Source organism: Haliotis cracherodii, unplaced genomic scaffold, assembly GCF_022045235.1.
Source record: "Haliotis cracherodii isolate W230 unplaced genomic scaffold, xgHalCrac1.p SCAF_12, whole genome shotgun sequence".
Taxonomy (NCBI): domain Eukaryota; kingdom Metazoa; phylum Mollusca; class Gastropoda; order Lepetellida; family Haliotidae; genus Haliotis; species Haliotis cracherodii.
The window spans coordinates 15,063,607-15,081,296 of NW_027266267.1; the positions used below are offsets into that span (position 1 = coordinate 15,063,607).

Genomic DNA, 17,690 nt, shown 5'->3' on the forward strand with positions numbered 1-17,690 from the left:
CATTTGACAAAAACCCTCAGAAGAGGACAAAACAAGCTCATCAGCATTGTTGTTACAGATATTTTATACATGATATGAGATCATAATGGGCGCTACATTTGTAAGGGTCATGTTACAAAACGTATTAAAATTTAAGTGCGCCTACTATTTGCTTGTATAGGTATTGAGTCATTTGATTGTGATCGTTTTGGGTTCAGAACTGGTTTTGTTCAAAAGTAAGCTTTGGTACCACAGAATAATTTGTATTGTATTTGGCAAAAAAAAACATTTGTGAACTTAGTATTGTTCAATGTACATGTATATCGTTTCGCGTTTATACTGGGTTGAATACTGTTTTGGTAATTATCAGATATAAATGTTATATAGGAAGGAACGTGTGATACATATTACTCGAAACTGTTATACTATCCATGGATAACTAATTTATGGCCCTTACGTTGTATAAAACCCCTATGAACAGCACACTGTAAATTGTATATTGTATGTGTTTGCGTAACAAGCAGTGGGCATAATACTGTGTTTAGAACAGTTCTCACACAAATGTTTTTCCTGCGCCGGAATACGAACACCGATACAAGGTAATCGAGCTATCGTCCCCAATCTCGTAGGATTTAGTATGATATTTTCTGAAATGGCAGGCTTGACTTGTGTTCAAGACAGTGTAACTGAGTGTGGATCTAGTCACGGTTAGTTTCCTACTGTTGGCTCCCTTCTTCTATATATAGAGTCTTGGTAGATGCTGTCAGTGGGATTGCTTCACTCAGCGCCTGCAACACAAGAAAAAACTCAACCTGTACGAACAATTAACATTATATTATATTAGTTCAACCAGTATGGCAAACCATTCTGAAGTATATACTTACTGTGAGCTTAGGTTAAACGAAGATATTTGGAATTACACTCGTATGCGCCGAAAATGAATATTAAATTGTACCAATTGAGATCGAAACAGGTTTCCAATGTGATGAACCAGTTCTTCAAGCACCAGACGACGCTGTCCCTACTCTCCTATACCTACCTCTCTCTTGCACAAGATTTCCCCGCAGTAAGACGGCGTCTGAACCAGACCAATGCCTTCAGGGAACTCGCCATCGTAACTGTAACCCATGAACTGTAGTGACCTGCATACACGTAACATCATTAACCCTCCAAATCCTAGAGCATGGATCAACCACTGAGTCAAGTTGGGGTCATACCCGGTTGTCATCAGGTCCAACAACGTCCACAGTCCAAGCCAGTAACACACACTGCTGAAACACACCAGCACAACGCAGGCATCCTCGAACACTATCTGGAGGAAGGGATGTGTTGCGTGTAGATGGCCGGCTAGCTTTCTGGCGGGAAACTGTGTGACGATCAGTATTATCACGAGCACGTTACCGCCACTGAAGACAATGATTCCCCGCCAGAGGTCGTTGTTGGGTGTGACGGTGAGTTGGAGAACACGCCACTGTCCCCGCCAGACCAACACTACCAGAGTCGACACTACCACCACGCCGAAGAGGAAGTCGAGAACGTACAGGACGCTGCCCTTCTGGAAGAGGGAATGAATGTGTGAACGACTGGATACATCCTTCAAAGTCATCTTATCTTTGAAGACATATACATGTTGATGGTTTACTTGGGGGAGAAGTTGTCAGTTAAGTCTTTTCACTTGTGGTAATAGTAGGTGTATGTCGCCTTGTTAAATGTCGACGACTTTGTGCTATTTACGTTTAAAATGACACCCGCCCTTCTTAAACGAACGTTTAAGACGTGAAGAAGAAATAAAATGTTTGTAATAACAAAATGAAATAGACGAGCATCTATACTAAAGATGTGATACCCGCCACCCGTGTGCTTTCAGAGTGTAACAATCTTCAACACCGAATAACCCATAACACAACAATCATAACATATGATTTCTCGTCCTACCTTTGATCTGAAAGGATGCATGATGGTGAAGTGGTTGTCTGTGTCAATGTCAAGGTCCCAAGCTCCTGGTGGCGTCAAAACGTTCCTGTACGAACGGAGGACTATCAGGCCTACAGTCCCAATAGCTAGAGTTATCAGTGAGCCTGGCATAGTTATGCCGATGTACGCGTCGAGGAGTCCCCATATCCCTCGCCAGTTGATCACAAAGGCAAACGACATGATGTACGTGAAGAGTCGAGATACCAGGAAAAAACAAACACAGTTTTCTTTCTTGACATACTTGTTTAAACAGTCCTGTGAGAAAAAAGACGTCACCATCAATACAAAGCTCACTGCCGCGGATATCCATGCTGACGCTAACTTGTTGCTTGGCAACAGATATAGTCCAATGAGATTCCAGGTGCCGTTCCAGTAACAAACAACCAATGGACCGAAGATAAACAACACGAACGCTGCGTCCACTGCATGTTTATTGACGCCGGTCGCCATCTTTAATATCGTTTCTTCCAATTACATTACAATCAGTAGTTTTTCGTTTCATCACACCTTAGTCCTACGTCGGCTAATACTGTCTTTCCATCCTCAGATTGGCCCTCAAGACCAGGAACAATCCTAGCACCTTTGATACTGACACGGAAATTGTCCTATTAAAGTGGTGTTGTAGATATTTAATATTAATTCTCTCTACGTATAGATAGTCCATTCCATCTCTGTTTTGCGATATGTTTTTTTCATGTTATCCTCATCTAGCGTTGTGTGCACGTTGCCCGAGCAACTGACAGCTGTTTTCTACTCTTGTACCAACAGGAAGCTCTGATACAAGGCTAGCCTTAGTTTCTAATTTCACAGGCCAGATCGGATCGCTGGTCGGATCGGATCCCAGAATCACTGTGTATCTGGTGCTGATAACTGAAGCCCGTCAGACTCTGAAATATAGGATATGATGATATCATATATGATGTGCAAGATGAAACATTACCATGACACCATGGGAGATCACCTTTATTCACAAAAATAAATACTGAGACGGGGATGATTGCTTCAGTAGCTATTTTGTCAACACTTGGATACAATGGGATTTCATTGTAACTTTCATTGTAAGTTATCAGAAGAGTAATTATCATGATCACTTCAAGTAATTTCTAAAATTGTGAAATGTGTTTTTTTCTTTTAACATACCACTGTATCAAAAACATGTAATTGCAAAATCAGATGTAACACAATTTCAGACTGGCTATAGAAACAGATGGGCATACCACAACGAAGTATTTTTACAGACAATTAATTTATATTGTCATGCAAACAAGGATGCCTCTGGCTTGTTTGATAGGCATTACTTAGAAGTTGGCAATTGACAATGTAGAGATAATTTAAGGATAACAACTTTATTTACTGCAAAGGCGACGTTCGGTATGGATCCTTATAATGTTGCCAAGCAAGGCTAAATAATGGGAATGGTACAGAATATATACAGAAGGTGGACGATTAACAGTAGCAACAATTGCACACATCAGAGAGTAAGTAGAGCTAATTAATGGATTAAAACGTCTTTATTTACTGTATAGGTGACGTTTCGGAATAGTTACTTATACCCTTACCAAGCAAGGCTAAATGACCATGGTACAGAATACATACAGTAGGTGGACGATTAACATTTACAACAATTGCATACATCAGATCGACACCCTGCAATTGGTGGTGAAACCTATGAGAGAAGAAGCAGGCAACACATGTTTAGTCTTGAGTTTGATTTGTGTCAATAAATCGGGAGGTAGAAGGTTTTTCAACTTACATAAAAACCCAAAGAGTTACAGATTGGGTCATTCATCACTTACACACATTAAGTCACTTAGGATTATGCAGCATGCAAATCATTACATTTCATTAACCAGACATGAGTGAACATTTTCAATGTATTATTAGTTCCTCTGAAAAAATACGCATGGTAAGTTTTCAAATACCAGAAATAGATTGATACAGGATTAAAAAATACAGCATGTAACAAAGTACAACATAGCGTGCTCAATCTGCACATGGATATGAAGATACCCTGCAGATACCAATCTGTGTACTTAGTAAAAAAGAACAAAGAAAGGAAATGGAAATATACAGAATAAAACACATTTCTTGAGATCCTACCCTTCATCCTCTGTTTTTGGATTAGGCACGCATCCTAATCGGTCGGATATTTAGAATGCAGTTGATTCGATCGGTCGGAAAGCGACTGAATCGTTATACCTGGCCAGATATGGTAGACCCTTGGGATCTACTTATTCATTTTGTTGCAAGTGTAAGATAATAGGTGGTATGTAGCAACTTACATAGATCTTTGTATATACTGCAATATTTTTCCTGTACAGTCTATAATCTTCTATTATGAAATATTTATGGCTTATTTACGCTTAATTTTTTTATTAATAAATTAGCAATTCCCCGTCTGGGAACTACATGTACCTTAGTAGTGCAACCAAAATTAAATATGAATGGGTGGAGGCTGGCGACACGGCCGACTTAGCGGATAATGTGAGCGTTGGTTTAAATGTTTTATCACCTTATCTTGTCATGGCTTTTAAACTATTCACTTGTCATGAATAAAACAGTGCTGACATCACACAACCATTTTTTATCATTACACCTCTACTATATACATACTGAAGTGCTCTATTTTGACATTGTTAATATTCAGGTACTGATCCGTCGAATGTGCTTGAACATATAGTGCTGGTCAGTCGACCACTGCGTTTGTAGGTACAGTGTGTTGTTACAGTGTGTTGTTACGATACTGATAACGTGTGATATTAGTTAATGTGTGATGGTAAGCTAATGGGGTGATGTAAGCCTGCTCTGTGTTGAGTAGGTGTGGCACGTAATGCATACAGTGACAAATGTTGTTTTACTATACACACTGTTTCCGGGCATCTGAACAGGTCTGATCCACCAACAGTGCACTGTAAATTAACAAACTACACCGTGATGACACGCCAATTAGTGCCATAGAAAGCTGTTGTTTCATTTATCAGTACATGTACATAAGGATCATCAAGAACTTAGAGAAGACTGCGCGAAACGATTTGGTCCAGCAACATTTTGGCCCTTTGTTCTCCAATCTTTGCTGCTGGATAAACTTGATGTAGGTGGCTAACTGTGAACACTTTAACAAGTGATGTGAGTGTATCCGAGTACACGTGTTCTATAGTTTAAGACCAACATGTAAACAAACTTAGTTCTTTAAATCCATGTAAAAAATGCATGCGAAGTGTGATATGTATATAGTGTTGGTATTTGTCATTGGAGGCCATAGTTTCCCACTCTGACTGGTTGCTTCAGTTCCACTTGAAGGTACCAGGCTGCCACATACACGATAACTTGTAACAAATGTTATACTTGGGACAACGCTACAATCCGGGATTCGAACCCACTCCCAGAGTGAGGCACCCCAACGCCAGCACACCTACCCGGACGGGATGCAGACACAAGTACAAGAGTCTATTTCTATCCAAAATTTAACATTTGTTTGTTTGGACCATTTTCTAAAAGGCTTTGTGTACACACGATTACTTGAACTTTGTAGTCAAACAATCACATGTCAGAATGATGACACGTGGAGAGATATTTATATAAGCTCTGCCTGTTTATCAATCCCCTTTCACTCTACCAAGTGGAAATAAATATCGTTTAAAATATATAAAAAAGAAGAATAATGACACCAGCGTATTTGTGAGTTGTTATCCAGACCAAATAGAAAGCGTTTGCTAGAGCTAACTTGATTAGGAGATAAAACTACTGTGTTTTCAATGTAGTGTAGATTCGTCACCTGTAAATGTCATTCGAAAATGAACGCGTTGGCCTAATATTTTTGTAGGTTGAAAAGGTAATCTGGGTAATCAGTGAAGATCACATATATTTTTGCCTTATGTACCCGAGCCATAATTTTCACCACAATACTTGAACCACTTCAATGAGATGCAATAAAGGCGCGTTAGCTGATAAAACAATAGTGTCATCAATCCTGCAGTTACAGTGTTTATTGTTGGGGCGGTGTGACTGATGAGACTTGACACTGAGATTAAAAATACCTTTGTTATATTGTAATAGTAATTCGGACATTTATCAACGTTATATTCTTTATGATCAGTACAAAAATCTGGCCAGTATTTGAACTGCTTGCACCAGAACATATTATCTAGTTCTCATGTATAATCGTTTTACGCATGGTCTTAAAATGCTTTTCTAACCATTGTTGACAACTCTGTCAATCTTAGCGAATAGCTGTATCTAATGAAACATAGAATTAATTACGAGTACTACAATACGTTACTGATAACACTACTGACGTCTACGCAGTATCACTGTCTATGTGAAGATGTTTATAGACACCAGTTTGTTCCTATGCACGTTTCAGTTCTTTGTAATGTTCAAGCCTAATATCGCTAATAATGTAATAACTCCATGTATTCAAGAATTTAAAAAATTGCGTTGTAAAGATGCAGTTCGATAAAAAATTGTCAACGATGAAATGAAGTTTTACTGCTTAATATAACTACGAGAATCTGTACTTAACTCAGAAAGTGTTATCCCAAATATATCATTTGTTGCTTAATATAAGTATGCAATTTATATAAAACAACCAGCATATTCCTTAATTGCAATTCATTAAAGGGATCCAAATACACACGTGTATATAACACAGAACAGGTGACAACACGCACAGAATACCTTACCTTAATGTAGAAATGAAGAATATAAGTACAAAGATGACACTACATACATGTTGCATTTAGTGACGAGACCGTGTCACTTAATGATCAGACGAGGATTTCTACTTCAACCGCATTGACACCAGAACGTCAGCGTATCTGATTGGTCATATTTAAACCTACTCATCTGTGGTGGTGTTTGTTTAGGCTCTAATAGATTTGATTGCTTAACTAACATCCAGAGAATACAGTTTGATTGCCTAACAAATGACATCCTTATTGACGAGAATAATAGCTGCGGACAATGGGTGTAGCCTGCGGCATTATCTGGGTGGCCACTCCGTTTGTTTTGTACAAGGGACTGTTCATTAAGTTGCGGCCTGGGACTCAGTTTGATAGATGAGTGCGTCATTAAGTATGTGAACTGTAGGTTCTAACACCGTTATCAAACAAGTGACTTGCTTGATAACCGTGTTAGAACCTACACCGAAACGTCTCTTAAATGTAACAAAGAAGTTGTTCATCCATAAATTCTTATCCTTACTTAGTACTCCAACTTCTAAATGCTTATCAAAGAAGAGTTCGTCATTGTTTAGACATGACTTAGAGAATACGGACAGACAAACGGACAGAATTCTTTTGGCGACATGTTTAACAATATCAACGATGGAGAATAAAAAACATAATTTATCAACATCATTCAGATAATCAAAATCTTCTTTAACATTTCGAACAATATTTTTGAGCGAATTGCTGATATCATCATATATAAACACGCCTTCTGTGGCCTTATTTACCAGAAACTAGATTGAAAGGTTCCTACTTAAGTTAACATGGCCATAAACCAACCGAATATGTTAATTTTCACGTACTAATGTCGTGGCAGATTAATCTCCAGGCAAGAAATGTGACAATTTGAACACAATCTGTGACATACTAGATGCAGCTGAGTTTGTCACAGTGTTGACCATTGACGATGTTTTTGTTTCTTCAATCCTACTTTGAGGTGGGCCTTCTTCTTTGAAAGGTGTTACCCACTGTCTCTGTGAGATATGGTGACTGTCACGTGTATGTTTGAGTTCAAAAGGGTACTGAGTGCACATCCAAAGATAATTTATAGATAAGGTAATTATAATGCCTCGCGCAAATAGCGCTGAACTTTGAAATAATTTGTATTATTTATGATTGGCATATCGTTGGAGGAAATAACGATATTCTAGCTAACACTTCACCAGATAACACAGGAACCATGTTTCAATTGCACTAGGGCACCAGCTGTTGATCCCTATGAACAGATGGTTATCAGGCGCTAACTTTAATATGCTTCATTAGAATGCGCCGGGCTTAAACAGGTCAAACCCCATACACCCCATATAGGGTAGGAGGATACACGCCAGCCCTATAACAATGGGAGTGAGAAGGTGGTGTGGTATGGACAACCAAGCCCTTCCGTATCCTACGGCATCGTTAAGTCTATCATTGTTAGTGGTTTAGGAGAAATAAAGAACTTGAACTTCTATCTAATGCTATACGGTCATGCCAAATCAAGCATGGGACGCGTGCCAGGAGGATTAGCGAGCCTTATGAAGAGAGACAGCGGGTATTATTCGTTAGGACAGAGAGTGCTCACTTTGAATGTCATGCAAGCCACACGTATGAAATATATTAACTTAACTTAACTTAACAGAAAAGACTGGGAGCAGCGGCGGTGCAGCGTGGTGGTAAAAACACTGACCGGGTTCGATTCCCTACATTATTCACTCACAAACTTACACACAACTATATACACTGACGGATCCAAGAATCCTTTCAAGTGTTGTCGTATGTAGTTTTATTGTGTGTACGAATATGTGTTATGCCTGCATCGTAGGAGTGAGATAAATGAATAAGCAAACTCTAGACAAAGCAGAGATAAAGCCTATTCCTTTCAGCAATCAAAGCCTCCACATCACCCAAATGGCAATTCCAACGGCGCAAGTAAAATCGACAGATGACTATTCACAATTCTACCTCAGATCCACAAAAGCCACTCATACTCAAATGATAGGGAAGCTGAAATCGTCATCTCACTCCTCAGACTTGGTCACAATGACATTGTATTCCTATATTGCAATCAACCGGAATCCACCACTCACCTGTTACTGGAACGTCAAGACCACGCCCATCTTTAGGCTCCATTTCAGTTTAAAAGCATAACATAGACTTATGACAAGAGGGATGACTTCAACTTTCTATAGTCAACTTTCTCTATATATCGAACAATATTCCTGCAGCTCCAGCCTTTGGTGTTTACATTTCACAACCTTTGAGGTTTAATCGAGTATGTTTTTTCTACCATGAAGAAAACAAGTGGAGGACATTTCCAAATTTTACACATCAGTGACAATAATCATGTCCGTTGCAATTTCCCGTTTTTTACTTGTACTCATGTATCACATGTTCCTGTGTTTTAGGTGACCTGCCTTTGCATGTGTTTGTTACGGGTGCCACCGGTGGGGAAGCATACGCTCGCATTTCGCGAACACCTGGTATCATCACTTTTTGATAGTGATTCATAAACACATGCTCACGAATAGAGTCGGAATCGTACAATATACTCTGCTCTGGGCAGAGATTTCTTGTGAACATTGAAATAGTTTTCTTACAGTTAAAACAGAAATTCAAATGAAAGATAGTCAGCTGCTCGAACCTATCTTAACATAGGAGCCAAAATAAATCCTATTGATTTCTAAAAACGAAACTAAATTCAGTGCGAAAACAGAAATCTTATCAATACTAAAATCACAATAGATATGTGTAATCAACTCACACACATGAGTCCCAACGAGTCATCCGAAATTGCTACGACAGAAGACTTCTTCCTAAACAGTCTTAAGTGAAGACGACTGATCAAGAGCTGCCACAGCAGATCGACTTTTACTGTTATTTTAAGATTTAGTTGTGTATATTATTAAAGTATAAGTGTTCTATTTCTGCGTGTAAATGATATTTGCGTATTAGTCTAATTTCTGAAATGAGCATGGCGAACCTCGACAAACCATGACAAACCTCGATGAAATAAGGGAGAGACCATTTGATGTTCTAGGGGCGGATAGGTACGGTTGGATGCGGTTTCGATGTGTTTAAATAAATAAGTTGTGGCAGAAATTCTGTCAAATATATTTTTACTCCGGTTTTACCAATACTTCATAAGCTCAATGTACGAGTATATACTTATGGGAATCCACCACACTCGTCATGTACATGTGTTACACCATTGAGTGCATTAATGTTTACACTAAGAAATTGTGCACGCAAATAGATGTAGTTTTTCTACATCAAAATTGTCTAGTCCATACACCGTATAGCATTATTGGACTATCTGGCATGCAATTCTATTATACATATCTGTAACAATTCAAATTCGCCAACATAATGTCGTCTATGAAGTGACCTCACCGTCACCTCTCTGTAACTGCCCATGGATGTATCAGCCGTCTGTTACAGCGTCTACTAATAGCGTCTATTTGTATACTTATCATCGGACTCCAAACAAAATTATGGGTCCGGTATATTAATAGAAGGGAGATAAGTACGATGGACAACCGAGAATGCTGTTCAAATAACACCAACTACACAGACATACACAAACAACTCTAAAACACACGTTATTGATATCACTTTGGCAAGTACACAAGAACAATATATATATATATGTATGTCAAACTAAACATATGCTACACATCATAACAAATCTAACAACCACAATAAACCGTTAAAACACAAGCAAGTGATGCTAACGGTGTTATAACCTACACCGAAACGTCGCTCTAATGTATAATAAAGAAGTTGTTCATCCATAAATCATATCCTTACTTCGTACTTCAACTTCTAAATGCCTCTCAAAGAAGATGGAAATTGGATGTTATTGTGCGCAAAATTTATATTCAAAACCTTATTGTTATTTAGTAACTGAAGCATCGAGCGTGATATTCGTTATGTGCTTAATATTAACCAACAAATATGTATATAGTTTTGACATTTAAAGTACAAATTACACAACAGTAACATTACCTACTTGTCCATTGCCAGCCGTGGCTTCGAATCCGAGGTTTGCGCCAATTATGAATCTTTGTTTGTGTTCGTGTTCCAGGATTTCACGAAAGTTGGAGACGTATAAGACCCGCATCACTCCAGGCCTTCCTCCTATATTAACTTTACAAAAAAAACCGAGTTTATATTTGGGACCTCTGTTATCTTCACATAACACTTCATTTCACGATGCAACTGTACATCATCACAAATAGGACTGCAATGACGTCCCCAACGAGTGAGTCAGGCCGAACTGCGCGAGAGTCAACTCCTAACGAACACAAAGGGCCCTAACTATCAGCCACACGTTACTGTTGGTACGTTGGTCGCACACCTCACCCATAATGGCATGCTCCAGTGACCAACACTTGACCCACACATGACCTCGTGTTGCCGAACATGGTAACAGTAACCCAACTCCTATTACTTAAGTTTTATTAATCGCGTTGTGGTTATCCAAATAGATACATTTACCAACTTAACCAAGGGAGTATATATTAGCCTTATACAGACTCCCTGTTAATACCATGTCCCGTCAAAGTGTCATGACATAACAGAAAATTGTTCAAACTGACATTAAACCCAACTCAGTACACGTTTTCTATAACTACTGCCCCTTTAACCATTTATAACCTGTAATCACAGTCAACCTGTGTACGTAACACCCTGGAGGACGCTATACCCGATATATCCCAGCCTGTACACAGTGAGTGTCAACTCCAGTCAGCTATATGCCAACTACATCACATTCAACCTGTGTACGTTACCCCCTGGAGGACGCTATACCCGATATATCCCAGCCTGTACACAGTGAGTGTCAACTCCAGTCAGCTATATGCCAACTACATCACGTCGGCGTGTAAATCATCGAGTCAGTGCCCGGGAACATAGTGGTTGACGCATGTACAACGATACATCCTGTCGAGTCACACGTCATATCATACATTGAGCCGAGCCTCATTTGTCGTTTTAAACCTATTGTATAGACACGAAGAGATCAAATGGATTGGGTAAAAGTTGTCCAACTCACGAAGCCCTTTCCATCAACATGTTCTAGTATATACAAACAACGGACTTCAGTGTAAATATTTAACATTGAAATAGATAAAGTGCATATAAAGTACAATACTACAGTGGAAATAGTAACATCAATAACAGACATAGAACATTGGAGGGATGAATACTGTATGCCAGATCTTTAAGTGGTAAAACAACAAAAGATCTAATGTATTACGGTAATATTTCTTTAGTTCATCGCAATATAAAATGACGTCATCAATGTTTTGTGAACGCCAGCAATTAATATAATCACGCCATTGGAAATCTTTGAGGATGGTGTTTTAGGCTGACAATGAGTAATCCATAGAATATCCTTCTCGAAACCCGTATACTCACGTTTATAGTCTGTTGTAAAGTTACAAAACATTATATTGCGAGACAGGAAGTTGTACACATCTGCCAGTCAAGAGTTCACCGAGTCTTCGATAACCTCCGCGGTATTGTGGTAGAGTGTCCACCAAGAGAGCGTTAAAACATGGTACCTGTTGTTACCCTGGCAAAGGTTCGCCAATAAAGGGGTAAAACAAGGACTGGTGGCCCCGAAGTCAGTATGCTGTGTCTGAGTGGGGTATTCATGTTGAACTGCGGCACGTCAGGTACTAATATCTTAATGGGCTGGCATTGTACAGTCGTCTTTAGTCCGGACAAATACAAGCAACCATCCCCGCCCCACCCCTTCCTTCCTTTATCATGAGATCTAACAACCCGAGCCTAAATTGAATAACTGAACGTCGAAGGGTTCTTTATGTTAATGTATATAGGTATTTTTCTGGTTGAATAAGATTCTTAAACGCTCTATACAAGTCATACTTTGAACTGTTTTTCTAGAGTGGAATGTCATTCCTGGTAAAACATATTCATAGATTGTTCATGAAATTGAATCAAAAAGAGTTTAACCTCACCAACTGTTAGGTTTAACCATACAAAGCCGTAGCGACGAGAAAAAAGGGTTTTAATATGTGATGCCAATGTTACTTTACCTATGTCATCTACATGTACAAGCATATTATAAGCAGGTTTGGGGATTCGGCGTTCATGCATTCCAAGAATATTAAAGCAGTAGTTCAAGCATCTAATTTGGGAGTTGATGTATAACGGGTATCTGCCACACTCGCCATAGACCAAACTTTTGGGTGTTGATAGACCAACGGATAAGAATCTTTTACAGGCTAAAAGATGTAGCTTTTCAAGACAGTCGAATTGCTGAAATCCCCATACTTCTGATCCACATAACAGGACTGGTTTGGTTTGGGCATCAAATAATGTAAAAAATATATTCGGCGTAAAAGCTCCTACCTTCTGAGAGACAGACATCACATTGATTAAGGCCTTCTTTCCACGTGCTGTTAAGTTCGAAACACTTTTTTTCTGGAAGTTCATTGTATGGGTAAACATTACACCAAGATATCTATCATGGTTCAGAACATTAACACATTTACCATAAAAAAACATCTTTCATTCAGTGCCACCTGACCCCCTCTTCTGAAAATGACATTATTTTTTATTATCATAGTTTACTGTAATTTCCACTCTTTGGTGTAACATTATAAAATGTTAAGTTGTTTTGTAGTCCAACAACAGAATCTGATACTAAAATGACATCATCAGCAAAAAGAAGCATCACAATTATTATTACGTTTGGAAACATTTGAATACTATGTTAATGTTCTACTACTTCTTTTACAGATATGGTCTTGGAAGCTGCCGTTCGTTTGGCATCACGCAGCGCCTGCAACTACGCTGAAGAATGACATTTTGTGATACATTGTATTTCAATTTCTACTGGCTCTCTGGTTCTACGTATATGGTCTCGGCTGATGCTGCGTGTCGTATGGCATCACTCAGCGCCTGAAACAAAGAAAGGGGCCGGAGTCAACAACTGTACTCACCTTCACCACATTAACATTCATTTTCCCTGTGCAATCAACTCGTATGAGATTTGTGTAAGCTTATGTGTACCCCCAACGTGTCATATGACAATGTTATTAGGTAATAGTAAACGTCTGAGACATGCTTCACTTCGGGCTTTCCTTCCACATTAAGCTGACACGCCGTGATCTAACTGGAATTCTATTAAAAGCGCGTTAAACCCAACACACTCACTCACTCACTCATCCACTCACTCACTCACTCACTCACTCACTCACTCACTATCAGGTGATATTTCTTCCTCTTGCTACACCTATGTATGTATGCTTTATGTTGGTCCAGCATGTATTCTTACTTTTCATTTTCTCAGGATTAGATTTAATCAGCTACAAACTATTACTATAGAACACTCCTTATTCTTCCAAAGTTCAGAGTAAACTGCTTATTTAATGTACCATATTTTGGGAATCTTCAATGTGATAAATCAAAGCTACTCCGACAGCCATCTCATATAACCTACCTCTCTTTTGCAGAGGGATGTCAAGATTGTGTTGTAGTAAGACGGCGTCTGAACCAGACCAATGCCCTCAGGAAACTCGCCATCGTAACTGTATCCCATGAACTGTAGTGACCTGCATACACGTAACATCATCAACCCTCCAAATCCTAGAACATGGATCAACCACTGAGTCAAGTTGGGGTCATACCCGGTTGTCATCAGGTCCAACAACAGCCATAGTCCGTGCCAGTAACACACACTGCTGAAACACACCAGCATAACGCAGGCGTCCTCGAACACTATCTGAAGGAACGGTTGTGTTGTGTGTAGATAGCCTGCTAGCTTTCTCGCGGGAAACTGTGTGACGATCAGTATTATCACCAGCACGTTACCGCCACTGAAGACGATGATTCCCCGCCAGAGGACGTTGTTGGGTGTGACGGCGAGTTGGAGAACCATCCACTGTCCCCGCCAGACCAGCACCACCAGAGTGGACACCACCACCACGCCGAAGAGGACGTCGAGGACGTACAGGACGCTGCCCTTCTGGAAGAGGGAATGGATGTGCGAAGGGTGATTACGTCATGATAGATAATATGAACAAATATATACATTTAGATTAAAACAAAAAACTGTTTCGATCACTCATCCAACTAAAGTTGCACGAGGATAAACCTTTAACTATTGTACAGTATTGTTATTTTACTTGTATTTATGTGTTGTTGTTTACTGTCAACATCATCGAGACACGGAGTGGCGTTTTAACACCACCGAATCAACGAAGAAAGGGATAAGAACCTTGCATTGTTTCTTGGTGATAAGAAGAGAGAATTGACCAAATTTCAACTTCAGTTTTATTCTTTCGGTGCGATGTTTATGTACAGATAATTACCATTTTCAGTCGCCCACGTTTAAATACACCAGCTGACCCAAACAATGTAAGTTAAACAGTGACATGACACACACTTTAACACAACAGAAACAAACCACCATGTACGGTGAAAATGGATACTACGTCCAGTTCAGTTCCTTAGCTTCATCGAACCCTCTGTGACATGATCTGTGTCGGCCTGCCTTTGTTCCGAACAAGGGCATGGTGGTGAAATGGCTGTCGGTGCCAATGTTAAGAACCCAAGCTATGGTGTCGTCAAAACGCTCCTGTACGAACGGATGACTATATCAAATTAAAAGCGTTTCTCGTCTTACCTTTGTTTTGAACAGATGCATGATGGTAAACTGGTTGTCTGTGTCAATGTCAAGGTCCCAAGCTCCTGGTGGCGTCAAAATGTTCCTGTACGAACGGAATACCATGAGACCCACAGTCCCAATAGCTAGAGTTATCAGTGAGCCTGGTAAAGTTATGCCTATGTACTCGTTGAGAAGATCTCATATCCCTCGCCAATTGCTCACCTGGCTAAACGACATGATGTACGTAAAGAAACGAGACACCAGAAAAAAGGAAATGTAGTTTTCTTTCTTGACATACTTGTTCAAAACGTCTTGTGTGAAGAAAGATGTCACCATCAATGCAAGGCTAATCGCCACTGATGTCCATCCTGATGCTATCTTGTTGTTCGGCAACAAATATAGTACAATGAGATTCCAGGTGCTGTTCCAGTAACAAACAACCAATGGACTAAAGATAAATAAAACGAACATTGAGTCCACAATGTGTTCCTTGACGCTGGACGCCATCTTGAATATTGTTTTATGTAGGATTTTTCTTGCCACAGTTGTATTCACTTTATAGTTCTAGGTCCTAGTCATGTCAACATCAGATCGTGGTAAAAGACTTCCAAAGTTGATACAGTCGCAGCCTGAACAGTGCAATCCAAATCTCGAGAACACGAAGTTGAATGAACATATACACTTGTTGAACTGTTCAGAACATCAATAAATAGTCGTATTATACAAGTATTTCACAGAACGAAAAATTCCCTCTCTACATATTGATTTACACAATATGGACACAAACTCTGTTTTGATGACATTTATAGGATTTGTAATGTAGCCGTTAATGATGCTTGACCATTGTAAATATACATCTGTGTTTCCTGCACAACAGTTACTGCAAGCTGTCGTCTGCGTGGCAATCATGTTGGAATCAGCTGACATTCTGATACAAGACCTCGACATGAGTTGCTAATTTTGTTAGCCAGGGTTTACCATTGGATCAGCCATACATCGCCTTGAATATGCCAAACTCTGAAAATCATGTCATAATAATGACAGAACATATGTTAAAAAATATTGTTTCATATCTGTTTTTACCAACAGATCACGCGAATCAAAAACATAACCAAACTATATTGTTTCTCCTCATCCCATATTCTCCCCTCTAAAGATACTGACATCATATCTAGAGGGTTATTGACCGGACGAGATCACTGCTATCAATTAATCAGCAGATAGCTGATGTGAGTGTTCACCGTATTTCAGTGACTCCCTGTGTCTCCAGTCCGGTGTTTATCTTTCGTTACCATTTGGAGTAAGGGTGCATTGTATAATTAGAAGATGATATACTGTGATGGTGTTAGTGAAGGGAAACTGTAAAAAATATAATTGATTTTTCACTCTGAAATAACACCTTAAGTGTAGCTCATCGAATGACCCTATAAACATCATATTGAATTGCACAGATGAAACAAGCTCGCTATTTGGGAGAGCAACCAGTTGTTCTTTCTACTACTCTTGTGTTCTCACCGATCTTACATGTCTCGAAACCACAGTGTAAATCAAATAGAAACGGCATGAGGTTTTATTTGACTCGAACACTCGCGGCAAATATAGCTTTAATATTTACCGATAAATATAGCATTCAACCTTAATATTCTTAATAACAGTAACAATATTCAATACTTAATAACTATGAATAAACACAGTGTGATAATCAAGAATTTAAAACTAATATGTTAACAAGCATGAAATACTCATATCCCCCGCCAATATGACATGTCCGGTTGTGTGCAAGGCATTAGCTCCTGTGAACTATGTTCACTTGGCCTTTTTGTAAATGGCCTAATTTGCAGCACTAAAACAAGTTATTACTGGTGTTGTTTCCCATCTGCAGTTTATGATAGAATATGTAACTGTATTTGGAATGAATAAGGATGAGACAAATGGACAAACAACTTCTTTATTACAATTAGGATCTATGATTCGGTGTAGGTTCTAACACTGTTATCAAGCAGGTGAAGTACAGAGTATGTTTGACAAGTATATATACAGAATAGGAGGCAGTGTTTATACAGTTGAGTAGGTTTAAGATCAGTTACTCTGTTGTATTTGTAATGAGTTGTGTTTCTGCAAAAAGTTAGTCAGTGAATGCAACAACCGTGTCCATGACACTTTTGGAGGAACATACACACAAGCAATGCAGAACTTACCAACAAGACCGGAAATGTATTCAATACTGCAAGACGACATTATGTGCCAAGTTTGGTGAAGAAATATGGTACGGTTTTCAAGATCTGCTCCGGAAACGAGGACTACCACCATTTTCAGTCTAAGTCAGAGTCGTTGCCATGGAAACTCGAAAAATATTTTTTTATTGAATCCCAAACTATCAAAAGGCACCAGTT

The 17,690-nt window shown here is 39.2% G+C and overlaps 1 protein-coding gene across 1 annotated transcript; it reads right to left on the reverse strand.

Moving 5' to 3' along the window:
- Window positions 1-695: 695 nt before the first annotated feature.
- Window positions 696-2,133, reverse strand: LOC139457074 (uncharacterized). The gene is made up of 3 exons (XM_071238516.1): window positions 1,915-2,133; window positions 1,019-1,534; window positions 696-767 (listed from the first exon to the last, which is right to left on the reverse strand). Exons 1-3 carry the CDS (start codon window positions 2,131-2,133, stop codon window positions 696-698), a joined length of 807 nt encoding a protein of 268 aa, XP_071094617.1.
- Between the last annotated feature and the right edge of the window lie 15,557 nt (window positions 2,134-17,690).

What these genes read in the sequence shown, in the direction of transcription:
- LOC139457074 (XM_071238516.1), bottom strand. Translation starts at nt 2,133, where the DNA reads ATGTCGTTTGCCTTTGTGATCAACTGGCGAGGGATATGGGGACTCCTC. An exon ending in TGCATCCTTTCAGATCAAAG is followed by an intron (nt 1,535 to 1,914) that starts GTAGGACGAGAA and finishes TCCCTCTTCCAG; the next exon opens with AAGGGCAGCGTCCTGTACGT. An exon ending in AAATCTTGTGCAAGAGAGAG is followed by an intron (nt 768 to 1,018) that starts GTAGGTATAGGA and finishes CTTGTGTTGCAG; the next exon opens with GCGCTGAGTGAAGCAATCCC.